The sequence below is a fragment of the Leguminivora glycinivorella genome, chromosome Z (assembly GCF_023078275.1).
Source record: "Leguminivora glycinivorella isolate SPB_JAAS2020 chromosome Z, LegGlyc_1.1, whole genome shotgun sequence".
NCBI classification, from domain to species: domain Eukaryota; kingdom Metazoa; phylum Arthropoda; class Insecta; order Lepidoptera; family Tortricidae; genus Leguminivora; species Leguminivora glycinivorella.
This window is the reverse complement of record NC_062998.1, coordinates 54,188,911-54,216,693: the sequence shown is the minus strand read 5'-3', so window position 1 is coordinate 54,216,693 and position 27,783 is coordinate 54,188,911. Positions and strand designations below refer to the sequence as shown.

Genomic DNA, 27,783 nt, shown 5'->3' with positions numbered 1-27,783 from the left:
AACGGCCCAGCCACGACATTGGTCTAAGCGCGGCAGCGGCGAGCGGCAGCCATACGTGCGAATGAAAAGCCCCATCGCTGTGTCTCGCTTCAATGTATGGTCGCCGCTCGCCGCTGTCGCGCTTAGACCAATGTCGTGGCTGAGCCGTAAGGGTACATTCACTAAGTACCAGACAAAAAATGGCGCACTACGCTAGAAACCGGATATTATGTATAACCGCTCGCTTCACAATGTAATAAGGTGAAAAAGTGGATACATCTCTTTGTAGTCGATTGTATAGCTACATCCCGCCCAGCGGGTTGTCCTGCATCTAAGCAAAGTTCACAAGTGTCTACCAGATTCTTGGTTACAATTATTATAAGAATGAAGTAAGGTCTAGTAAAAATATTTTGGCACCTTGTTTACATTGACATTTTTAGACGACTGCATACAGTTTTTTAATAATTTTTTGTACCGACGCGAAGTGGTAGGTATGCTTTAGTTTTGTGTTAGCAAGGCGTAATCTAAGCCTAAATGTAACTATGTATACATATAACTATACAATATAAATATACTCATTTGGCATATCTAGCACACCGTAGTCCACAGGGGTTGTGAGAATCCTCCGTTTTTCAACGAAGCTATACTCGATCCAAAGAAAATATAATATAGTTGAGTTTTAATTCTTAAAAACGTAAGGTAAATACTAATTTGCAACTTTTTTTACTAATTAAATTGTTCAGTATGATTTAAAAAAAAAACTATGCGGAGTTTTGGAACCTCTTACGTCGCAAAATGGTAACTAGGACATTTTTTTGTTTGGGGTAGCGTTCATAGACAATTTTATAGCATTTTTTTTATCTATGTCATAATGTACTTATACACGTCGGAAAAGTTGTAAATACAAATGAAAGAATTAACTAACAAGATATAAAAATATAAGTAAAAAAAAGGAAAATACATTCATCAGATTTTTTTTATTAGTCTAATAATATTTATATTTCAAACAGTATCATAGAAACCATGATTCGACATAAGAGATTTACGAGAGTTACAAAATAAAACGTGAACCAATAGGGATTAAGTAAAAAACGAGTACGTATATTTATAAAAAAAAGTTCAATTACTATTTTAAAAAAAGCGTTTTATCGTGTAACATCAAGACAATAAGTCGCTATTAGAGATACCTGAGCGACTAAGGCGCTCAAAAATATCTATACAACAATATATAATAAACGGAAGAACTGATTTAAACAATAAGAAACATTTTAAAATACCGTGATTAAAGTTAAACATAGAATATAAAAAAAAAAAACAAAATGCTCCATAGACATAGTCTATATAAGAGTGTGATGCATTTAAATGCCTAAAGTAAAAAAAGGAATTAACTAAAATATTAAAGATATGAACACTAAATTTTGCTAAAATAAAAATTAAATCTAATATAAATCCCTTTTGTCACCTATCCACTTTACTAAACTATAGGTAATATACAAAAATATAGGCCCAGCTATTCTTGACACATATTACTTTACAATTTTTAAAGCTACTAAAAAACTAAAAATGTCTCAACTTGATCTCGCATGGTTTAAAATGTATAATACTAATTATATTGTAACAAAATACGTTTTCGCTTACCAAAGAACCATAAACATCACTATTTTTTTATCGATTGTAGCGACATCTATGTTACAAGCACAAAGTATCTCATAGTTCCGTACTTATATTTCAATTTAAAAAAGAAGTCGGTTAAAATAAGCACAGAACAATAGACTACACTTCAGTTTTCTTTAATGTTTGTGAGAAGCCTCGCTGGCCAGACTATAACATGAACTACATATCTCCGCAACAACGCCATCTAGTTTAAAAGCTGTAATACTTTTGAAAGAGACGATGTCCTCGGCACGGTGTAGACTATCAATATCATCGCGTATTATTCTAACATTGACGCAGTATCACATAAATATTGAAGCATATCGCATAAATCGATCACAACTAGGTACTGATGTAACCTTTCATTAGTAATGTTATTCTATTTTTACCACGAATTTGATGTCTACTATTCTAACCTAACGATACAGTGGTCAAACTTGCGTTCGATGACCCGACAGACGCCGAACACACCCGATGATTGCCGAAGACACCCGATGTTTACCGAACACACCCGATGTTTGCCGAAGACATCCGATGTTTGTCGAAGATACCCCGATGAAGAGTATGGCCTGCGGTGGTAGGTGACGTAACGTAAGGGGGGGAGTGGAGGGGGTTTAGTCACCGACGCTGCTGCCCGCAGCACTGCGTCTCCTGAAAAGGGGTTTATTTTACTAAACGTAACAAGCAGAAGTCGGCAAGGGCGAGTTATTCTACTTATCCGACATATTATATTAAAAGGCATAGTTGACCATTTCCCAGTTCTGAAAATAAACCTAATCCCACACCTTTTGTTATATGAACGTCTTTTATATTTTTGACTCAGTAAAGCTACCAGAATTGTGCTGCTATGCAAATGCGGTAGCAGAAGACCCTCACTGGATTTAAAATAAAAAGTGCCAGATTTGGGAAAGATACACGGGGTGCAAGAAAAAGTACATTCTGACAACATAATATTGAGTTGTTCCTGTCTCTGAATATAATGTTTTATAACTGCCAGTGTGGGAAGCTCAAGATATAAGGCAATAACTAGCCATAACATAATGTCAAGGGCTCGAACTTTTATTTTAGCACACCTCGGACACTGGCGATCAAATATATGAAAGAGGCGCGTTCCTAGCACACAGTCTAAGCTCGTGTACGTGAACGCGTACCATGCTTGTATGAGTGAGATATGACAGGTCGACTGGTCGCGTTTTTGACAGGCGATAACTGTGAGGTAACCGAGAGGGGGTGGGCGGCACTTTCAGCGGGGAGCGGGAGTGTCCATACAGTACGATAGTACTCTATATTATACTGTGCTTTTAGTATGTGTTGACCTTAAAGTGACATACGGCAGATATGTCGATGACGACCGGTCTGGCGCAGTCGGTAGTGACCCTGTCTGCTACGCCGCGGTCCTGGGTTCGAATCCCGGTAAGGGCATTTATTTGTGTGATGAGCACAGATATTTGTTCCTGAGTCACGGATGTTTTCTATGTATATAAGTATTTATATATTATATATATCGTTGTCTGGGTACCTGCAACACAAGCCTTCTTGAGCTTACAGTGGGACTCAGTCAATTATTTATTTTATTTTTATTTTTTTATATGTGGTAACATAAGATGTTGTACCTGTCAGCTGCTAGCAACGCTTGGTGCGCCTCGCGTTGCGCAGACACCTGGACCAACTCCGCCACCGTGGCCGCTTGCTGCTCCGCTGCAAAGAAAAAATAATTTTCAGCACACTTGTAAACCAAGTAAAAGTCCTAATAATTGGGTACTTGACATTGTAACTTTGCGAAAAAAAGACTGTGTGGTTTAACAGGTGGTCACTGGGACACTTAGGCTACGGATGCCGCGGGTTTTAGGCTACGGAGTTATGCATGCTCTTCATAGTGGAGTAATCGCCATTATTCGAACGTTGGGCCCGCCCTTTAGCCAGATAATGGTTTTTAGGGTTAGCGACTGCGTCTTTCTAAAATAGTGTATACCTGACAGTAGTCTTGATTGCTACCGCTCTAGCCTAGCTAATCTCCCGTCCCGTCCCAGCTCCCGCGCTCGCCTCTGAGCGACCAGGCGCGCCCACCGCGCTTCAAACCAGAGCTGCATGGTGTCCAGTGTATACCTGACAGCGGGCGTGACAGTCGCCGCTCCAGCCTAGCTAGTCTCCCGTCCCGTCTCTGAGCGACCAGGCGCGCCCAGCGCTTCAAACCAGAGCTGCATGGCGTCCAGTGTATACCTGACAGCGGGCGACTCGCCGCTCTGAGCGACCTGAGCGACCAGGCGCGCCCACCGCGCTTCAAACCAGAGCTGCATGGCGTCCAGTGTATACCTGACAGCGGGCGTGACAGTCGCCGCTCCAGCCTAGCTAGTCTCCCGTCCCGTCCCAGCTCCCTCGCTCGCCTCTGAGCGACCAGGCGCGCCCACCGCGCTTCAAACCAGAGCTGCATGGCGTCCCGCTCATCCACGTCGGACGGGCCTGCTGTTAGTTTGGGGATGGGCGGTGAGTCTGATGAGAGAGGCGAATGTTAAGCGTGAGAACATAATCAATGATATTGAATGTAAGCGGTGCTCCATGCCTAAAAAGAGCTCTTGTGATTACGGTGTAAGTGCAGGATCTAAAATTCCAATAGCAATTCGTCCTCGTAAGTCCCTGCTTACTTGTACAATTCCTTTTTTTATATATACCACGTTGGTGGCAAACAGGTATACAGTCCGCCTGATGGAAAGCGGTCACCGTAACCTATGGACGCCTGCAACTTCGAAGGTTCGAAGTCAAATTCAAAATCTTTAAAAATTAGCTTCGTTATTTTATGAGGTTAACTGCAGATGAAGCCTAAGGACCTTTTAGACATGCAACGCCGCTTATAGAAAACCAAATAGGTAAATAACTATTTACTTCGGTTAAATTGCTCTTGAATCTAAATTAACAAAAAAAAAACCTTAGTTTACGATACGCAGAATTTGATCTGAAAGTGCCTTTAGTTAGGTAGTACCAAGATGACAAAATGCAAAGTAAATGTATGAATGACAGATGCGAACGTAAAATTACATGATTTACATGCAGTATTAAGTTTGAGTATTTTCTCTAAACGATGATCACTTGGTTAGATTTTTTTTTTATTAATTTTTGTTGATTATTCAAACTCACTATACAGGGTGGTCCATTCAAATCGGTCAGTATGGGAAAGTCTGAAACTGTAAGACATACGAAGATTTGTTCTTAGGAACCATGTCACCGATTTTGATAAAAAGAAAAACTGCATTCATACAATTAAAAAAAAAAGTGTACCCAGCTGGGGAATCGAACCCCCAAAATTGAAAAAAATAAACTTACACTATTTCTATTCAGATATCGTTTGTGTAGGTCTTAAGCAGTAAATATCTCTAAGAATGAAAGAGCGTGAGCGAGATATCAAATGAAACATAATGTCTAAAATGAATAAAATGCATTTTTTTCACATACTTTAATTTATCATAGTAGGTGTTCAAAGTGACCACCGTTACAATATTCAGCAAGTTCACTTCATCTTTACAACAGTGTACAAAAATAGCTATAACACCGTTGAAGACCTAAAAGTAGCCATAGAGTCAACTTTAACGCAGATTCACCACATGAAGATACAAAATGCAATAGTAAGATCGTTACCTAGACGTGTTGAATATTGTATTGAAAAAGACGGTGGTCACTTTGAACACCTACTATGATAAATTAAAGTATGTGAAAAAAAAGCATTTTATTCATTTTAGACATTATGTTTCTTAGAGATATTTACTGCTTAAGACCTACACAAACGATATCTGAATAGAAATAGTGTAAGTTTATTTTTTCAAAACAACCGGGTTCGATTCCCCAGCTGGGTACACTTTTTTTTTTAATTGTATGAATGCAGTTTTTCTTTTTATCAAAATCGGTGACATGGTTCCTAAGAACAAATCTTCGTATGTCTTATAGTTTCAGACTTTCCCATACTGACCGATTTGAATGGGCCACCCTGTATAGCTGAGCGAGGTCTCGCACACATTTCTCAATTGGAAACCATTAAAGCCTCACCGAAAATATATGACTATTCGCCATTTTGTGGAATTTCATTACAAATATTTTCTTCTTAACTGAACTGTCACCGCAATACGTCAAAATGACGTCACCCTCTTGACAATAGTCATATATCGCTACTACTTTGAAAAAATCTCGTATCTCACGCTGCTCCTCAAAGTTAAAACGCAATAAGTCTATATGCATTCCAAACATACTTACTACAATTTTCTTTTCATTGACAGACGAAGATACCTACTAGTTTTTTTTAAAGTTTTGACGATATGTGCATTTTCAAAATTTGGGACCCAAAATTAGCGTAAGTCGCTAACAAAAATTAGCTCACTGTCAGTTTGTGACGATAATTAAGTATGCAATTTCAATAAAAACATTGTTATAATGTTAATTACATTTTAAGCGAAAACCTACATTCATAACGCGAAAAAAAGTTAATTTTTAGACAGATTTTATGCTTAATTATCGTCACAAAACTGACAGCGAGATAATTTTTGTGAACGATTTACGCTAATTTTGGTATTTTGGAAAATGCCCATATTTCTGATTAGGCTTTATCAAAATGAAGCGTGGGTAGAGTGGGGTCGGTTGTCACACTTACGCCGTCGACTTGCAGCGACCTTCAGCGTGGCCGGTTGTAGCAAGAACCTAGTTGGTAAGTACTGGTGGGGGGAAACTATAAGTATACTATACCTGGCAGCGGGCAGGGGGGCTGGTAGCGCGCAGGGGGCGGCGGCACGGGCGGGGGCTCTTGTAATGCCCCCGTCGACTTGTGGGCGCTGTAGCAACTCTGCGGCGGATCCTGAGGGCACGGAGTCAGTTGTTACACTATGCTATGTTACAGGTCAGTCTCAATATGTTTATTTAACTGAACATGTTGATTTAGAAAGCCATTGTATTTTAAGAATATTTTACGGTCATATTCATTTGTCGCCAATAAAATAAAACATAGCTGTAAAACTTTTCGGGGTGGATTATCGTCCAAATGATTACGTATACCTTAATACCGCTCACCGCTTTAGCGGCAGCTCCTACCCGAGAAAATATTCTCTTAACACTTTCGAAACCGGGCTCTACGCGGCGCTACGACATTTTCGCTACATACGGGGAAACCCATGTAATCGGCTACGCTTCTACGAGCGGTGTACCCGACAGTCGGGTTCTTGGTAGCGAAAGTGTTAATAAACCTTTAACTTTATTTGAGATATATTTTACGTGTGTCGGTGACAGATAAAGGCAATTTATTTGATTTCATATGAAGATCAAATTCAATGAATAATAATTAAAACTTCATAAAAAAGAAAACCTATTTAAGAAGTTTTCAACTGTTTAAATCTAAAATATCTTAATTATTTGTAGCCAACTGTAACAGTACGCCTACAGGCAACACATAGGTACAGTCACCCGCTACAACATGTTACTCTACGAAGGCAGAAAAATATCTGACACGGTTTTACTATTTTTTTAATTGTATGTAAATGGGCTTACTCTTGGCCACAGACTAGCCAAAGGCAAAGACGTGGCCTACGATGGAGTGAGCTCGCCCAGAAGATGCTTGTTCACTCTACATTTGAAGATTGCCGGGATAATATCAGACCAGAGGAGCGTGTCACATATTTTTGCCTTCTTTGAAATGTAACATATTATTGCACGGAGCTATACTTGAGCTTTAGCTACTGCACAACAAAGAATGAAAAATCCACCGCCAAACAGCAGCATGTCATTATAAAGTTGTCCTGGAAGGCAAGTATGGTCGCGCGATAAATGATAAAACATCAGGGGCCCATTTCTCGGAGCGACAAGTTACAATTTACAAGTGGTTGTCAATGTCTAATATGACAAGTTGGAAAGAGACTTCCGCTTGTAACTTGTAACTTTCAGTTTTGAGAAATGGTAGGGTGCGATAGGGACGGCCTGATTTTATATCACTTGTCGCGCGATCATGCTTGCCTGGTTGAATGTCATAATGAAGAGCGTAAGACATATTTGTTTGGCGGCGGCTAAATTATAAATTAACACGAAAGGTATTCACACAGTTTTACATATTAAACTAAAGATACGAAAAAACTAGTAAAAAAGTCTGCTAGCTTTTCAGTTCAGTTTTTATTAATAACGACAAGACAGGAAGCTTAAGACAATAGAGTAGCTGAACAACCACATAACGATACAGAAACTAAACGAGGAAATGCCGGCCGATGCAGACGGTAAAGCGGGCGAGGCCGTTCATTAACGCAAGGCTGACCAACCTTATGACGAAAAATATTCATAGAACTTTGCTCATAAAATGCGCAGAATTAAACAAAATTTAATAGCTACAAGTTACAATTTACGTGGTAGTTAATGTTTAATATGACAAGTTGAAAAGAGACTTCCGCTTGTAACTTGTAACTTTGAGTTTTGAGAAATGGGCCCCTAGTCCTTAAACAGGTCATTAAAACAGGGAGTACCTGTTACTGCAAGGTTGATCACAAGTAAACATAACATTGATGTGATTGATGCATCATGCAAGGCATGGAAGAATTTGTACACATCCAGCAGGCCTCTGTGGCTAAATTGGTTATAGCAAAGAGGATCGAGTATTATAGAGAGTTACTGTCAAAGTAAAATATGTAATCACAGTGCATAGACTGCCATCTCTTGACACAGGCTTAAAACTTTTGAACCTCAGTTTTGACAATTTGGCCCATATTCTTAGCTTGATATGTTTTAAAATGTCAAATATTAATATTAGCGCCATCTAGCTGAGCGTACCCCAAAGGTGTAATGCCATATAGGCCACCGTACCTTTTTCTGCATGGTACTGAGGTACGTTTTTTTCTTAGACTTTATCTGTCTATACAGAGTTATATGTCTTTGGTTATAGTGATCCGGCAAAGCAGTGGGTCGTAGGTTCGAGTCTTGCCGGATGTGTGAATTTCCTTTAATTTATAAATAGGTTTGTTTGCTAGACGAGCTCTTTTAATTTCCGCATTCTATGAAAAAAAAAAAACATTTTTATTGGTAGCCCGTGTATTGTGCATGTGTTGGCACCTTTAAATAGTTTTTTTATTCAGAAAGAACATTCTAAAGATAGTTAAACACCGAAAGCGAGTCACATGCATACACTTGCGAAAACAGGCTTAGTCGAGAACTGGAAGCACAGGAACGTAAGTAAATTTGCGACATTCACAAAAGCCGTGCATAACGTGTGCATGCCACATGGTTTCACGCTCGACTGACCATACGTGAAAATTATGTGTAGGTATTAAGTTAAAATTTCATAACTCGAAAAATAAGGGAAAGAGACAATAAGCTCGTTTTTAGGGTTCCGTACCAAAAAGGTACAAAAGGAACCCTTATTTTTCGTAGTGCAGGAAAATCGTATACAGAGAAAAACAGATTGGACTTCAATTTACAAATTTCGTAACAACTCTTTTTCAGTAAATATCCACTTTTTAACTGTTAATTAAAAGTCAAGGTACCCATAGTATAAATAATCCATAATAATATTATAAATGGGAAAGTGTGTGTGTCTGTTTGTTTGTCCGTCTTTCACGGCAAAACGGAGCGACGAATTGACGTGAGGTTTTAAGTGGCGATAGTTGAAGGGATGGAGGGTGACATAGGCTACTTTGTCCCTTTCTAACGCGAGCGAAGCCGCCGGGCAAAAGCTAGTAATATTATAAATGGGAAGTATGTTTGTATGTCCGTCTTTCACGGCAAAATGAAGCGACGAATTGATGTGATTTTTTAAGTGGATATACTTGAAGGGATGGAGAGTGACGTAGGCTACTTTTTGTCTCTTTATACCCCCCCCCCCCCCAACCCTAACATGGGGGGAGGAAGGTGGAAGGTTGTATGGATAATTCCGCAGTTCCGAGGCAAAAACTAGTTTTTTTAACAAATTCGGAAGGGCACATACTGCGGTTAAGTAATTATGTAATTATGTGGTGAGGATCGTGTTACTCCCTTACAAGTTTACATGTTGGACCTTAACAATAAAGTTGACAGACGGTCAGCCGAGCGGTGTTTCCTTACTTGTAGTGTAAGATCCGGCTCCGAGTACCACTGTAAACGTAACTACGGTTAGTCTACGGTGTCCGCTACGTGACGTCATTATATACTAGTGTTATCTCTTGTATGAACTGTGAGGGGCGGTAGTTTTTAATAAAAATTATATGTTACGATACATGTGCGAAAATTAGGATATTCGCAACGAAGAGGCAATTCATTAAAACATGAACACTCCCTGTTTTAAATCGAAACGAGTTGAATATTATAGTATGAATTTGCTGAGATGGTTTTTTGGCTTTTGCCGTAATCTGTTAAACAAAAGCCTTTGTTTCTATTATTCACGGCGGCTAGCTCCCGTTAAACAAATCCATAAAAAGCCTTTTCGGAGATAACACGTTTTGTCATCTTCGAAAAAAGTTACGTGCATACTGCGAACTGTTTCATACATTTGCACCTTATTGCTATCATGATAGTTGCTTTTTAACGACACTGAGACTGTAGCGCGTGCCGTTTAACGGGAGCTAGCCGCCGTGAATAATAGAAACAAAGGCTTTTGTTTAACAGATTACGGCAAAAGCCAAAAAATCATCTTAGAAAATTCATACCATACTTGTTCGCACGTGTATTGTACAGCGTTTTGAAGTACATATGGTTGGAATGAATTATCGCAGTATTAAGTGGCTTTAATGACTAAAGGAGTATTATGCTCCGAGTTCAATAAGGTTCTTGTTATTTGAAATTCTTAAAGAAATTCAGATAAAATGATCCTTATTGCACATGAACCATAAGTACCATTCTCAAATGGAAAGTCACATAGTTTCATATCACATGTCATGTCCGCAAATTGTCAAATGTGTGGCTACTGTGATGTGTTTCACGACATTTTTGTTATCCGTTGTCTTCCTTTCTTTATATTTAGCTTGTGTTGCTCATTTTTGCTCGTGAGCATTGAGAGAGATTTTAACAGCATATTCCTGATCCCATTTTAAGACTAAAATGACATATAAGTACACTTTTCTGGATTTTGCCTAGTTTCAGAGTTATTAAAAAATAAAAAAATGTTTTGTTACTCAGTACAAAAGAGTTTTTTACCGACGTTGATGCCATTATGGAGAATAGTCTCACTATCCTCATTGATAGATGTCAAAAAGTGAGAACTTGAGAAGTAAAACCTTTCAAAATTGAGAATTTCAGAAAAAAAAAAGTTAAAACTCATTTTACCTCATTGATAGATGTCAAAAAGTGAGAACTTGAGAAGTAAAGCCTTTCAAAATTGAGAATTTCAGAAAAAAAACGTTAAAACTCATTTTAAGTGCCAGTTTTATGAATAATATTTACTTTTGAAAAAAATATATATATTCAAAAAAGGTAAAAAAAATATTTTTTTGGCAAAATTAAAAATATATATATATTTTGGCCTCAGACATGCGTGATTAAAATCTCGCGTAATGCTCACGAGCACCGTGTAATAATACGATGTGTGTGATTGTGTAAAAGGATAATTCACGAACATGACACGGCGATGTAAAATTAAATCAAGATTTTTTTTAATTCTTATCCTATTCGTGTAAACAAACTTGGAATAAAATAGTTGTGAATAAATCACGGTCAGGAGTTTTGTAACCTTTACTCCTTTAAAATTACTGCGTTATTCATAAAATCTCCTGAATTACTCAATAATGTTTGCTTTTACTGTTATATTGACTTCTGTATTTGCGAGAAAAGGCTATTAAAACTAAAAGATAATTAATCAAATTCAGGTCTGTTAGTTTTTATGAATGGGCGTATATTTTTGGTTAAAACTCCTGATAAATACGAAGAAAGAAATGCGTATGAATGAAACATCGAAATTTAAAATCAGCTAAAAGACACAAAAAGTGTAGTTGTCAGTATTACGAATTAATTATATAGTGACCATGAATCGTTGGACCAACAGCGTGCGTCGCACGAATGAGTGAATGAAATGAATGTTTCGTTGCATTCCATGCAGTAGTTGTACACTGATGAGACGTATAGTAAGTACAAAACGTTTTGAACGCACGAAGCGTAAGTTTGGCATTCATTACGGACAGTGTGTTTTATAATGGCCTTAGATTTTTTAAATAAAAAATTGAAATCTAAATTCTGCCGCAACCAGGAAGAGGAACTTCTCTCACACTTTAAAACAGATAACTGGGGCCTATTTCTCGAAAGATATTAATTTAATAATATTAGTGTGTTGCCATGGCAACCCATACAATTTGACAGTTCGTGGATTAATGATATTAGTCAAATATCGTTCGAGAAATGGGCCCCTGGAGCTTGTAAGAAGTAGAATATTCACAGATACGCATTTATTCCTTGACCTGAATATACTTATTTGACTAAATTGCCAATGGATGGACACCGCTACGCTGCCACCAACTACGTTATTTACATAGGTATACTACACACAGCTAGGAACTTACCTTCTGCCGCGGCCCGAGCCTTCTATTCAGGTAGTTGGAAATACTTTTCATAATACTCTTCCGCCGTCGCTCCCTCGCCAGCTCCGGGTCTGAGAAAGAGGGGGTGACTTGCATTAAGGGGGGCGCGGGGCGGGGAGGCGGGGGCGGGATCTCAGGGGGAGGTGGTAAAGGGGGCGGGGTCGGGAGGGAGGGGGGCGGAGGCACGGGAGGGGGGACGGTCGAGCACGGGGACGCCTTAGTCCTCCTCGTCGATTTCCTATTCAGTCTTGGGCCGCTTCCTAACCGCTCTAAAACCAATCTCCTCACTACCTCCGTCTGTTCTTCTCTCTCCCGCTTTATCTCTTGCACTTTGTCTGTAGTGTTTAAAGGTGTAGGGCTCACTGGCGATACAGAACCAGAGCTGAGCATTAAAGACACTGACAACTCTATGCTCCTAGAAGGTGAATCTGTACTTCTAGAGTATGATAGGTTGATGTTGTCGCTCGCGGACCGACAGATGGCTGGAGAGTATACCCTGAGACACGGAGCGAAGTTGCTGGAGCTGTAAATTGGTGTGTTCGGTGATTTCGGAGTTTCAGGCGCGAGCGGCGGCGACTCTGACTCTTCATGTTTTGATTCTAAAGGCGGAGACACGTCTGACAGCGATAAGGAGTCTATCTTTATATCGGGCGATAGGGAGTCTTTATTATCATCGCTCTTTTCAGCTTTAGGTTCTTCAGGAGTTGTTTCTACTTTTGCTTCTTCTAAAGGCTCGATTTCAACAACTTCAGTCACAGCCAAGGTCGGTTTGAAGACGGTTTCGAAACTTCTTTCAATGAAATTCATAGACCTGTCGTTGCTGGGTGAATATTCAAAGTCATCTACTAGTTCCATGTAGCCTTCATTGCGAGGGGTGGCCGGGGTTTCGATGGAAGGATCCTGTTCACCCTCATCTGCAAACTCGAAATGCTCAAGAGCATTAGAATACACTACAGGTTCCGGGCTAGTTTTCCCGCAAACGTGCGAAGAGATCGTCGAGATATTTTTAGCGTCGTGTACCGTTTTCAAACCGCTAAGTTTTCTAGGTTTGTTCCTCTTGTTGTCTTCCAAGCATTCGTCTAAGACTGCACTTTCGGCGGCCCAGTCGGACAGTTCGGTTTCTGTTAAGGCTAGCGTTGTAGCGTCTCTGCAGGATTCTGAAGATTCTGATTCTGCAGCAACGACAGTGGGGCCGGTTTCTGTGGCTGTTCCTGACGCTTTCTCCGTGTCTTCACTGTTAACTATAGTTAGACTATCTAGTTGGATTAGTTCCCCTCCTTCATCGTGTACTTCGACTCGAGGGACTGACTTTGGAGCAGTTTCAGTGTGTGACGAATCGGATAAAGAATCTGAATCTAACTCCTTTTCTTTCTCTTTGATAGTCTCTTCTTTCCACTCTTTCTTGACTTCTGTGGATAGTAGGTCGACCGGAGCGTCGTCACACAGGTTTTTGATAATATCGGGCATGGGTTGGGGTTTTTCTTGGAAGGCGACTACAGGTGGAGTAGGTGCGGGGTGTAATAGCTTTTGGAATTCGGTAATGGTGGATCGGAAGGCTTCGAATTTGGTGTCAAGTTGGGATGTGGAGTCAGACTTTCTGACTGCAGGTGGGGATGGTTCTCCGAGTAGGTATTTCCGCTTGAGTTCTAAAGCCCGTTTGGTGGCGAGTCCTGAGGCGGACTTGGTTTTGCTGAGGGGGTAGTCGGCCGGTGGGGGTGGTTCTGTGACGAGGATGGCGGGCGGCGGCGGCGGCGCGGCGTCCTCGGCCGCGAACTCGCTGTCCGTGGACACTTCGGTCGCGGACGACACGTCCGAGTCGCTCGACGACGCGTCCTCGGACTCCACCTGCGGGGGGACTTTTATACTCTCTGCCACGTTTGTTAAACTCTTTTGATCTTTAGGGCACCGAAGAGGGCTAAAGGCATGATGATAGCCTTAATAAAAAAAATGTAATTATGTAACTAAATTTTAGACGGGTGTCGCTTTTAAGTAATGTACTAATTTAATAAAACATCATAATTTAAATACCAAATAAGTACTAGGTATAAAAACAAAGATTGAAAATTATTAAAATTAAAAAGAAAGATATTAGCTGAAAACATGAAATAATCATAATTATACACCAGTAAACAAGGCGATAAAGATCAATTTCCTCTAACGTCGCCAGTTATTCAAGTATTACTTTAACATAAGCTGCGTCAAAGGAAAGTGACCCCTATGCGATAAAAAAGTGCGCCGCAGGCATCCACACTAACTTACCGCCCTTTGTGATGACAAACCTTTGGTAGCGCTTCAACATATTCACTATATACCTACCCCCTTATTCATAAACGAATTCTAAAGTTATCAAGCCGATAAAGTTCGTTTGTCCCTTACCGACGTATTGGTGTGATAGAAAGGGACAAAATGTAATGTTTTGAAAAGAAGTGGCCCGCCGAGTTTCTTGCCGGTCCCATAGTGGATACCCCCCTCCAACTGAGGGGGGACTGAAATCTCGAGGCTGAGGCGTAGGGTTAGAGCCGGCGTAGTTTTATTTGACGTTCATAAGCGCATTGTAATACGCCTACTTGGAAAATAAATATTTCATTTCATTTCAAACGAACTTTATCGGCTTGATAAGTTTAGAGGGCTACTCTTTAATCGACTACAGGGTGTAACTAAAATAGTATCCGGTAAGGACATGTGAGATAAAAATACGCTTTTAAACATATTGCCTACGATGGCATCAGTAATGCTTGAGTGATGGTAAGCAGTCCGCGTACCCTATGGACATTTGCAACTCCAAATTTTGTTATATGCATCCTTGTTGAGTTCTGGCAACCTTAGTCATCGACAGAAACAGACTCAGCCCAGTTGGAGTGCTGTTTTTATTATATTATAACAAGCTTTTGCCCGCGGCTTCGCTCGCGTTAGAAAGAGACAAAAAGTAGCCTATGTCACTTTCCATCCCTTCAAGTATCTCCATTTTGCCGTAAAGGACGGACAAATAAACAGACACACACATTTCCCCATTTATAATATTAGTATGGATATGGGATAGATAGGTCACAGATCTAACGAAACATTATACCACACATGTCCTTAAACGGGTCCATAGTATTTGTTACAACCTGTATATGATTTAGAGAAGTGTCTAGCGATTTCTAACCCAAACGACCCGTATAATACATAAATACAGTGTTATAAAACCAAAAACAGCGTTATTTACATATATAAACATATATACATGGGTGATTGTACAATGTACATACATATGTATAGTCGGAAGCATTAGGCATAAATGTTTACTCCCTTAATAATAAAGTCATTGAACTAGTTAAAAAGTGTTTTGTCCCTTTCTCACAATTACGTTAGTCAACATGACAGAAAGAGACAAAACACCTTTTTAACCAATCAGTTCAGTAATTTCTTTATGAATAAAAAGCTATAATATATAACAATATAAACAACACATAAAGCGCCATAAATTGTTTTCAAAACTCGAGGTTTTAAAAAAAATATTAAAAGGAAATTGTCTAGTGTTTTAATGTTGCTTTTATAATATATTTAAGAATGCCATAAGTAAAAGAAAACTATTATTTAAAAGTATACGTTCTATATTTATAAACGAATGTATATAAAATGGATATAAAAAGTAACAATCAATATGTATAGTATAGAGATAATATTCTTATTAAAAATAAAAGCAAATTTAATCAACAGAGATAACAAAAACAACAGTTTTGTCGATAAAAAGTATAAAAACAACATTAAAAACAAAACAAGACGGAAACTATTTTAGCACAAGAAAAACGGTAATAAATCTTGACGGCTCTTTCATTAAAAAACTCCTTTTAAATAATTATTAACAAAATACACGTCACAATCGCGTAAATTACAGTTTTTCTAATCCTAAAAATACAGAAAATACAGAGTAATTACCATGAGTTTTTCACGCCTTAAACGTTACTCGATAGCGTCCTAACGGAAAACGTATATATTTTTTAGTTATAGTAAATATTGTGACAGTCCAATCTCTAAACATATGGTATGTACCATACAGATGTAGTGCAAAAAGATTTGCCCTTGTATTGTTACGGAAACATACGAACGTGTCATGCTATTTCAGTCAGTCTCAGTACACGATGTACTGACATTGACTGAACTAGCATGACAAATACCAAAGAGGATCGAGTATTATAGAGAGTTACTGTCAAAGTAAAATGTGCCATCTCTAGACACAGGCTTAAAACTTTTGTACGTCAGGTTTGACAATTTGGAAAAATGTCAAATATGAATATTAGCGCCATCTAGTCGAGCGTCCCCCAAAGGTGTAACGCCATCTAGGCCACGGTACCTTTTTCTCTATTGCTTTGAGGTACGTTTTTTTCTTAAGACTATCCGTCTATACGGAGTTACATATCTCTTTGGTAATGGTTATACTTAGATATCGCATTTTTGCGAGTCATCTCAAACTAAATGTCATCAAAATGACGTAAGTCACTAAGAATGGCGCAAATGCGATCTCTTATATCTAACAATTAATCCTGCAGAATCATTTTCAATACATATGCTGTTTTTAGGGTTCGGTACCTTCAAAAAGGAAAAACGGAACCCTTATAGGATCACTCGTGCGTCCGTCTGTCCGTCTGTCACAGCCATTTTTTCTCTAATTCGCACGTTTTTTTCTAAGACTTTATCCGTCTATACGGAGTTACATGTCTTAGCAAATACGAACGTTTCCGGAAAAGTACGAAGGAAACCCTTTTCGCACGACATCTGTACCTTGCTACATTCCGGTATATTTCGCACACTTAGAACGGAACCCACGTACCGCTGTAACAGAGCTTTGGTTGTCACAATATTACATTCGATGATTATACTTAACGCTATGGAGTAACTCGTTAAACCTCACGGTGGCCACACTGTACAGGGTCAACTCTCAAGCATCAAGATCAAGTAAAGGACGGTAGTTAGTGTGGGCACACTACACTCACCGCGGCCGCCGCCCGTGTTAGCCCAGCGTGGGTGATTCGTCGCTATATGAACCTTATCGCTGTCTACTAAAGAGTCGTGTTCAGAACTCTGGGCAATAGAAGTGCCGAGTTGAGATGCAATGTTCGGATATGTGGTATAATACGTCAGCGTGGTCAGAATGAAGTCATATCTACTTCGAAGACCTTAGTAGGATCACTAAACGTAAATGATGTACGGTACAAATTATATTGAGGGTTGTCATAGAGAAATAAGTAAGGGAAGAGTTGTCCATACATCAGTAAATGCGGGTTATTTGTATAGGCATAGTATAACATTCGCAAATTATAAATGCAGACATCAATCGCAATGAAAAAAAAAAACACAAAAAAAAGTAAGTTCCACAATAAAAAAGGAAAAATCTATATGATGTTTATATAAAAAAAAGCATATGGATTATTAACATATAGTATAACATTGACGCGTGATTGTCACTAGATGTCACTTAACTATGCCTATACAAATAATTTGCATTTACTGATGTATGGAGTTACTCGTACAACTCCCTTTCTTATTCCTCTATGGGGTTGTGGACTTCATCTCAGAACACAAAAATCGTAGTTTTTATAATTTTTTGGCATTTCCAGCCGGTCCCATACAAGTTTTTAATCCTGTATAAAAATGTGATTGATTGCAATAGAAAAGTTTGTCTTAAATTGGCCTATTTCTCGCACCTTAACGTTTTTTTATACCTGTATTAATTATAAATCATGAGGTCTTTTAAGACCGTTTTCATTACGCTGCCCTTATTAACCCAATAACAAAATACAACCTGTATATTTACATTGTAAATACAGTGAAATTACTGTAATGAATGTCTATCATTTCGCAAATATTAGACTAAATTAAACCTGTATAACAGCCGCTTTTTACGTCGGGGTTTAAAATGAACGACAAAATTGACCACGCATCGCATACCGTCCACAGGCAAATCTATACTATTTAAAATATAATGAATTATTAGATGGATGAATGCCTAAGGGCGGCGGCTCACGGGCGACTGAGCGCACCTCTCCACCGCTTCCTTGTGAGCGCCGGGCAGGGGCGTTTGCGGTTCAACTTATTGCAAACTACCCACATTTGGAATAAATTGTGCTACACCTATTCGACCGATCTTGCAGGAAACTACCCAATTTAAGAAAATAGTTTAAAGACATTATAGAAATCTTAAAAAGGCATTATGTTAATAATTATTTTGATAAATTTGTTTAAAAACCTGTTTTAGAGTAAAACTTATAAATTCTTTGGTAATATTTGAGATCTTATATATTTTACTTTTTTTATTGAGATTCATAAATCAGTCTAGTTTAGTAATATTTTAACTGTAATAATTATAAATTCTGCTTACAATACATTTTCTAACACTTTCAAGATAATATTCTTTCATAAGAATAGTCTAAAGCGCTATACAATAATACAGTATCTTCATAAATTAAATATAACAAGATCATACCATCCCATACATTAAAATGCGACCGCCTTCGAACGCGCTTACACTCTACCACACATAGATGGCGCCACAAAAAATGCCTTGTTGCCACCGATTATTTGTAGATTAGCATTAAGTGTCAATTCCGAGCAGTAAATCTATGTCAAAAGTGACACTTAACGCCATCTACAAGTATAATCGAAAGCTACAAGACATATTTTGTGGCGCCATCTATGTGTGGTGGAGTGTAAGCGCGGTCTTAGGCGGTCGCATTTTAATGTATGGGATGGTATGATCTTGTTATATTTAATTTATGGTATCTTTGAACGCATTCCATCGACACCCATTGTCGGCCTTCTTTCAATTTTTTTTTTATAAATACTATCCTTTAGCTACTTGCATGTCGCTTTCACAATTTTTCTTCCCGATTTTAAGGCTAGGGCAAAGTCGTACACTTTTATGTTATACATTTTTTTTTGTTTTTATTATTCCATACATATATTTGATAAAAAGTCTTAAGAAAGTTTAACTAATAGAGTCTCTAAATATATTGTCGTATAGTAAATATATTGTCATTGTCATAGTTATAAAAAGTTCTTATTATGTTTAATATGATAATAAAAATGTGAAAAAACTTAACGAATACATTTTTGATCATACTCCATCAAACCCCAGTTTTATGTTTTTTTTTATTATTTTTGATCGATATCATGTTTCTTTTTTAACTTTATTGTAAATATTGCTATCGATCAAATCACCAAAAACTTTTTTTGCGTTTTTTTTAATGTCTTACGAAATTTAAGTAATACATCTTTGATCATACTCCAACAAACTCCCTATTTAAGTTTTTGATCGTATCCTATGTACTAAACTTTACTGTAAATATGTTTGTCGGTCATATCCCCCCCCCCCTCCTTTAACCTATCCCCCTGCCCGGTCAGGCGACGGCGCAGCGCGGTACCTCGCTGCTGTCGGTGGGCGGGCGCGCGTCGGCGGGCACCTCGCGCCGGCGCGCCTCGCGCGCGAGACGCATGCGCGAGCACGACTCCCCGCCCGACGACTCGGCGCCTGCAACACATGTTTATATTTAAATAAAGAACAAAACGTTCATGAGGTCACCGTTCATAACAGAACAAACGTAAATATTATCGATTTATTTATTTAAACTTTATTGCACAACCGAAGAAACATGTACAAATGGCGGACTTAATGCCAAAAGGCATTCTCTACCAGTCAACCATTGGGTTAAACAGAGACATATAAGATTGATTTCTTCGCTTGGATGGCGGACTGCGCCCGACTCTGAGGGTCAAACGCACTGGTATGTAAGAACACGCCTCGCGCGCTTTAATCGTCCGACCGTAAGTTTGTGCCCTCCAGAATGTAAGCGAACGCCTGATGTGCTTGAATATCAGGTTGCCCCCGACCTACAGAGTCAAGACAGTCAAGTGCACTGCTGAACGTGACAGCATGCTTAAATTTTGAAAAAACCCTTGACCGCGTCATAGTGGATTTTCATGAAACATAGCTAAGAACACTTCCGATTAACTGAGCTTTCAAACAAAAAAAAACTAAATCGGTTCATCCGTTCGGGAGCTACGATGCCATAGACAGACACACACACACACACACACAGACAGACAGACACGTAAATCTTATAACACCCGGTCGTTTTTGCGTCGGGGGTTAAAAACTAGAGTAATCTCTCACCCTCGGGCCCGGTGGACAGGTCGTCGTACCCGGACGAGTCGTCCGAGTAGAGCGCGGGCCGGATGTGCGCGAGCGCGTCGGGGGACCGCCCCCCGGAGCGGTCCGACGCCGCGTCCGAGTACTCGTCCGAGCTCGACTCGTCTTCGTCGCTGTTGGATAAAAACATATTTATTAAAAATGTTTTTTTCCGTCATTACCTACCGTTGCTGTCTGTAAAATGGATATTTATAACGGCTCAGCCACGACATTGGAAGCGCGACAGCGGGTAGCGGCGGCCATACATTGGAGCGAGACACAGCGATGGGACTTTTCATTCGCACGTATGGCTGCCGCTCACCGCTGTCACGCTTAGACCAATGTCGTGGCTGGGCCGTGAGGCAGATCGACCCCCAAACTCCATGCGTATGCCATTTTTTTATGGAATAGGAGGCAAACGAGCAAACAGGTCGCCTGATGGGAAGCGATCACTGCCGCCCATGGACACCCGAAACACCAGAAGTGTTGGAGGTGCGTTGCCGGCATTTAAGATGGGTGTAAGCTCTTTTCTTGAAGGTTTGAAGGTCGTATCGGTCCGGAAATTCCGCAGGCGACAATTCATTCCACAGTTGACAATTCGCGTCGCTCGTCGTTGGATGCGGTCCAGAGGGAGAAGCTGGTACTGATGTCATACCATGACCATGGCTATAGTATTTCTACATGTGTAATGATCTAACTCTTACCTGAGATCAGACGCGGCGATCAATGGTTTCACTCTGCAGGCGGTTTATGTTCGTAAAATACGTATTCGTTATGTAAAAAAAGTCTCAAGCTTTCCCCAAATGATGACCCCATATCACAATTTACCATGAGCGTAACCGAAGTAGTAAACTAAAGATCCTATCTGGCCTATTTTTCAAAACTGAAAGTTACAAGTTACAAGCGGAAGTCTCTTTCCAACTTGTCATAAGATACTATAAACTCTTTATTTACATGAACATATTTACATAATTATATAAGAAACTAAGACTAAACTTAAAAGCTAGCTAATGTCTAAAATAGGCCCTTGAGGCATTGTACTTGTCATATTAGACATCGATGGCTGAGATACGCGTCATACTCGTGAATGGGTGCTGTCTGTGAAGACCGGTCTGTTTAAGCTTACGGGGGGCTATTATACCTAATAATAATAAAGCATTCATTCTGGGGACACTCGGTTCTCGTTTGTTACTTTTCTTTTAGTTAATATTTTGATAACCTATACGATTTTGACTCTTGGAGACCCTATACATCTCTAAGGATAATTAGATTAAGTATACATGTTATCTTTAGTTGTGACATTTAGAGTCATTTGCATCTCTAAAGTAATTTTAGACTCCTTTTTTAGGGTTCCGTAGCCAAAATGGCAAAAACGGAACCCTTATAGTTTCGTCATGTCCGTCTGTCCGTCTGTCCGTCTGTCCGTCTGTCACAGCCGATTTACTCGGAAACTATAAGTACTACAGTGATGAAATTTGATGGGAATATGTGTTGTATGAACCGCTACAAAATTATGACACTAAATAGTAAAAAAAAAAGAATTGGGGGTGGGGCCCCCCATACATGTAACTGAGGGATGAAAATTTTTTTTTCGATGTACATACCCGTGTGGGGTATCAATGGAAAGGTCTTTTAAAATGATATAAAGTTTTCTAAAAAACATTTTTCTTAAAGTGAACGGTTTTTGAGATATCAGCTCTCAAAGTCGTAAAAAGTATGTCCCCCCTCTATTTTTATAACTACGGGGTATAAAATTCTAAAAAAAATAGAGGTGATGCATGCTAATTAACTCTTTCAACGATTTTTGGTTTGATCAAAGTATCTCTTATAGTTTTTGAGATAGGTTGATTTAACTGTAATTTTGGTTAAGTTATTGGTTTATTATATTTGCTGCTACGGAACCCTTTGTGCGCGAGCCCGACTCGCACTTGGCCGGTTTTTGTATTGGTATTTTTTGTTTTTGTATGTGTAGTTTTTAGTTGAATATCGACATTTAGAGACCTTATACATCTCTAATCATTGTAGTAGCATAATACTTTAGTTAGAACTTAGAATTAGTATTATCAATTGTAATTTCAGTTTCTACTTGTATATTGACGTGTAAAAGTGCCCCTGTGGCTTATTTGCTGAATAAATGATTTGTAATTTGTAATTTGACAACCACTTGTAAATTGTAACTTGTAGCTTCGAGAAATGGGACCCCGGATGCGGATACGCAATAATGTGTCATCCCACATGCATTTCGCAATAAGATGTCAACTCAAAAAATTAACACATTATTGCGTATTAGCATCCTCCATCTTATTCTATAAATTGCGGGTCACAACTGGATGAGACTAGCTCAGGACCGGGACAAGTGGTGTAGGTACTTGGTACTAGAAGATCAGCTGAATGTAGAGCTGATGATGATATGACGATGACTATCTATCCCTGTCTAACCTGAGGCCGGGCGCGGCGCTGGTCTCGCTCTGCAGACAGTTGCGGTCGGTCCACTCGTCCTCGTCGATCTCCCTGGCAGCTCGATGCTCTGTCCCTGTCTAACCTGAGGCCGGGCGCGGCGCTGGTCTCGCTCTGCAGACAGTTGCGGTCGGTCCTCCATCTCCCTGGCGCCGTCCTCGTCGATCTAGGCGGCTGCCTGGCTTGACCATCGAGAATCGATATAGCTGTCACATTTTTGAATTGCTGTCAACTGAAGCTTACATTATGAAGACAGAAGTCTAGATTTTTATTTTTGCAATATATTTCAATGAATTAACATGTATACGTTTTAACTAAGATTCTTATCAATAAATAAGAGTTATTGCATTACGGCGTCTCAGTTCTTATATTCACATTTTGAGTAGATGAGTTTACAAAGTGGTCCATACGAACCGGGATAAATATAGTGAATTAGTGGTGAAAAACAAACAATCGCAGTGAAATAAGAACAGTTTAGAGAGATTATAGACGTCACGCATCGAACATTCGAGAAGAAAACAAAAGTCAAATGAACAAAAGTGAGAAAACAAAATACGAACTATAGTGAGAAAAATACGTGTAATACAAGTAAATGAACAATAATTCGAGGTTTTAGTGCATAAATACGATAAAAAACTGTGTAAACTACCGCGAGGACAATAATTTGAAGAAATTTCGTCATATTTTCGTAAAAAACGATCCGCGCATCAGTGTAAACAATGGACATAAAGTAGTGAAAATACATCGCGATTCGTAATAATTGGAAGAAAAAGTGTGAATTTCCGAACATTTCGTGTTTTCGAAGAACAAGACCGAAGATTCTAGATATTTCGTCGCAAGATTTTACTACATAACCTACAAAATGGATACATACGTATCGGAACAAGAAACTACTTACGACTTAATACGGAAGATAGGAATAAACTTCAAAAAGCAAGGAAAAACACGCATTACGAAAGGCTACGTACAAGCAAGAATCGACACACTTAACGAGTATTGGCAGAAATTCCAGACAAACCATTTCCAAATTGTTAAATATGCAACGAGCGCTCAAAGAAAAGAACATGTTTATTTCGTCAACGACATTTATTCTGTTGGAGAAGAAGAGTATTTTATGATAAAAGGAGAATTGTCAGATACTATCGATCTGTTCAACAAATCTACCGCTGTGAGAGAGAACCCGCAACCGCATCCGCAGAATAACACGTCAGATGTAAACAAGCAATCTACGCAAGATGTAAAACTTCCCAAAGTAATACTGCCCCAATTCTCGGGAAATTATGAAGAATGGACATCTTTTCGAGACCTATATACGTCACTCGTTCACAACAAACCATCTTTGAGCAAGGTACAAAAACTTCATTATTTGAAATCAAGTGTCACTGGTGAAGCTGAACAATTATTGAAACATCTACAAATAACCGAGAAAAACTACGATGTCGCATGGGAAACTTTAGACAAGAGGTACAACAACAAACGCATGATAGTGAATACAATCTTGAATAGATTTATGAATCAGAAGAGAGTATACAACGGCACTTCCAAATCTATTAGAGAACTTCTCGATACTACTCAAGAATGTCTGAACAGTCTTAAAAACAACGACGTGAAGATAAACGAGTGGGATACAATTGTTATTCACATTATTCTCAACAAATTGGATGAAGAGACACGCAAACAGTGGGAAGAGGAGATAAGCACGCTACCTGTACAAGAGTTGCCGAAACTTGAGAAGTTAACAACCTTCTTGGACACACGTTTCAGAGTGTTAGAAATGATTCCGTCGACAACTTATTCGAAGGACAGAGAGAGAGCTATCGTGAGACAAAGATCCTTTCTAACAAGCCCCGCTACAACTACAGTACAATGTTCCTACTGCAAGCAAGACCATTTGAACTACCTATGCAAAGAATTTGCAAATTTAGATGTCAACAATAGAGTTCAACACGTCCAAAAGGAGAGACTATGCTTCAACTGCTTGTCATCAAAACATAATGTGAAAAACTGTAAATCCAAAGTATCCTGTCATCATTGCCAAAGAAGACATCATTCTTTACTTCATTTTGAGAATCAAACCGCTGAAGAGAGAGAGAACAATCAACAATCCACGTCGAAAGCACCCGCATCCAATTCAAACTATACCATGAGAGAAGAGTCTACCACTAAAACTTCAGAAACACCAAAACTGAGAAACTATCTTATCACTCAGAGTCATACTGCACTAATGGCTACCGCACTAGTAAATATCAAGACCGGCCATGGTATGCAAGTACTACGAGCACTCATTGATCCCTGTTCTCAAGAGTCGTTCATAAGTGAAGCAACTGTTAGAAAACTACAACTTCGTAGAAAAACAGTTGATGGATTAATTACCGGAGTGGGTAACATGTCAACTACAATCAAATCCGCTACAAACATAGAGATTTACTCAAGATTCGACAACAACTTCAAAGCTGACTGCACAGCCTACATTGTTGAAGATGTCACTGACATAATGCCAGAAGTCCCGATCAATCCACAGAAATGGAGTCATCTGCAACACCTGTCACTGGCAGATCCAACTTATCATACACCAAGCAACATTGATTTACTACTTGGAGTTCATATCTACTCAGACATCTTAATGAATGGAGTGATTAAAGGAGAACCAGGTACTCCCATAGCACAACAAACACGCTTGGGATATATACTGTCAGGAGGTCATTTGACAAACAACCGCACAAGAGAATTCAAAACCATGCATCTGAACATAACTTTAGAGGAGATGGTAGAAAAATTTTGGGAGACAGAGAGATTAGAGTCAGAGGAAAACGACACTCTCACCCCACAAGAACTTAGAGCTGAGAAAATATATCAAGAAACTGTAACTAGAGATGTTGATGGAAGATACATTGTGGCACTTCCCTTTAAAAGCGACAAACCTATTTTACCTGAGAATTCGAGAGAAATTGCACTGAGAAGATTCATGAGCACTGAGAGAAGAATAGAAGCAAACAAAAAATTGAGAGAAGCCTACAACGAGGTCATGAGAGAGTACATAACACTTCAACATATGGAATTGATCGAACGAGATGAGTCTGTTAAAGAAACTGACAAACAAGTATATTTGTCACATCACCCTGTGATCCGTGAAGATAGAGAAACTACCAAGTATCGCATAGTCTATGACGCTTCATGCAAAGGAAGCAACGGAGTGAGCCTCAACTCAGAACTGCTAGTTGGTCCGTCACTTCTGGGAGATCTTCGAGACATTCTTATGAGATGGAGAACACACAAAGTCTGTTTTGTGGCTGATGTCATCAAAATGTATCGCCAGATCCTTGTAAGAAGAGAAGACACAGACTTTCAGAGAATACTTTGGAGATTCAGCCCTGATGAAGACATAAGAGAATACAGAATGCTAACAGTCACATTTGGAACAGCATGTGCGCCATTTTTAGCTATCAAAACCTTGAGACAAATAGCAATTGATGAGGCAAACACAGAAGAATATGCCCAAGCTCGAGAGATTATCAACCACTCTTTCTACATGGACGATGTACTGTCAGGGGAGATACAGAAGAAACCGCAATAGAAGCAAAACGTCAATTAACAGAAGTACTAAGAAGAGGAGGTTTTGAACTACAAAAATGGTCTTCAAATAGCAAAAAATTCATCAATACAGTCGAAACAGAGAAGAGAGCGAAGAAATGTGAGATAGACATCAACAAAAAAGAGACAATCAAAACCTTAGGAATAACATGGAATTCAAACGAAGATACTCTCTTAGTAACTAACAAAATTAACACTTTATCTGAACAACGAGTAACTAAGAGAAACGTCTTAACTGTCATAGCTTCCTTGTTTGATCCAATGGGTTGGCTAGCACCATCTGTAGTCATGGGAAAGATATTTCTACAGAAGATTTGGTCAAGAGGATTATCATGGGATACAGAACTACCAGAAGACTTAAAGACAGAGTGGAAAACCTTTTGCAATGGTATAGAGCACCTGTCACAAATTAAACTTAAGAGATGGATTGGAACAACCAACAACAGTGAGTTAATAGAACTACATGGCTTCGCTGATGCATCAATGTCAGCCTATGCAGCAGTAGTCTACAGCAGAGTAATACAACCAGATGGAGAAGTCAAAGTGTCACTTATCATGGCAAAGACAAAAATCTCACCGATGAAAAAACAACTTACTTTGCCCCGTCTAGAATTGAGTGCAGCGCTACTACTGAGTCAACTGCTGAAACATGTTGCTACAGCTATGAAGATCCAGAACAAAAATACATACGCATATTCAGATTCAAAAGTAACTTTAGCTTGGATTCTCGGAGACCCGCTGAAATGGACAACATTTGTGAAGAACCGAGTCATTGAAATCAACAATAACATAAATACTACATGGTCATACGTGAATACTAAAGAAAATCCTGCAGATCCAGCGTCGAGAGGAGTCACACCTGAGAAATTGAAAGAACATACCTTATGGTTTCAAGGTCCAACATTCTTACAACAAAGAGAATGGAAAAGAGAATCTTGTGAAGTAGAAGATACAGATCAAGAAACGAGAAAATCTATCAAATGTGCTACTACTACAGTGTTAGAGAAGAAAGAAGAATTCATACTCACAATTTCAAAGAGATATTCATCATTGAGAAGACTCATTTCAGTCATAGCTTACTGTCAAAGATGGCTGATGTTCAAAAACAAAGATGTAAAAGAAAACTTACCTCAGTATGTAACTCATGATGAGCGAGAAAAAGCACTTACTACATGTATCAAGCTTTCACAGCAACTTGAATTTCCAGAAGAAATCGAAGCTTTGAGAAATCGTCAACCACTTAAGAAAAGAAGTCGAATACTGTCACTTACACCCTTTCTTGATGAAAAAGAAGTACTCAGAGTTGGAGGAAGATTGAAACATGCAGATTTAGAGTTCCTGAGCAAACATCCTGTCATTCTGTCTAAGAACAATGTACTGCTACCACTTTTACTCGATGACGCACACAAGAAGACATTGCATGGAGGCCCGCAACTTATGACAATA

The 27,783-nt window shown here is 39.1% G+C and overlaps 2 protein-coding genes across 7 annotated transcripts; one reads left to right on the top strand and one right to left on the bottom strand.

Moving 5' to 3' along the window:
• Window positions 1-146: 146 nt before the first annotated feature.
• LOC125240663 (F-actin-monooxygenase Mical-like) lies at window positions 147-22,861 on the bottom strand. 6 transcript variants are annotated; one of them, XM_048148667.1, is made up of 9 exons: window positions 22,832-22,861; window positions 20,275-20,423; window positions 19,526-19,632; window positions 12,105-13,967; window positions 9,682-9,711; window positions 6,358-6,466; window positions 3,946-4,122; window positions 3,246-3,330; window positions 147-2,283 (listed from the first exon to the last, which is right to left on the bottom strand). In XM_048148667.1, exons 3-9 carry the CDS (start codon window positions 19,595-19,597, stop codon window positions 2,247-2,249), a joined length of 2,373 nt encoding a protein of 790 aa, XP_048004624.1. In that variant the 5' UTR covers window positions 19,598-19,632; window positions 20,275-20,423; window positions 22,832-22,861; the 3' UTR covers window positions 147-2,246. The 6 variants fall into 6 exon arrangements, with proteins under 6 accessions (XP_048004624.1, XP_048004623.1, XP_048004628.1 ...); XM_048148666.1 differs by lacking the exon at window positions 22,832-22,861 and adding an exon at window positions 22,729-22,799; XM_048148671.1 differs by lacking the exons at window positions 3,946-4,122; window positions 22,832-22,861 and adding an exon at window positions 22,729-22,799.
• Window positions 22,862-25,132: 2,271 nt separating this feature from the next.
• On the top strand, window positions 25,133-26,320 carry LOC125240522. Its single transcript, XM_048148415.1, has one exon. The coding sequence runs from the start codon at window positions 25,133-25,135 to the stop codon at window positions 26,318-26,320; it is 1,188 nt and encodes a 395-aa protein (XP_048004372.1).
• Window positions 26,321-27,783: the final 1,463 nt, after the last annotated feature.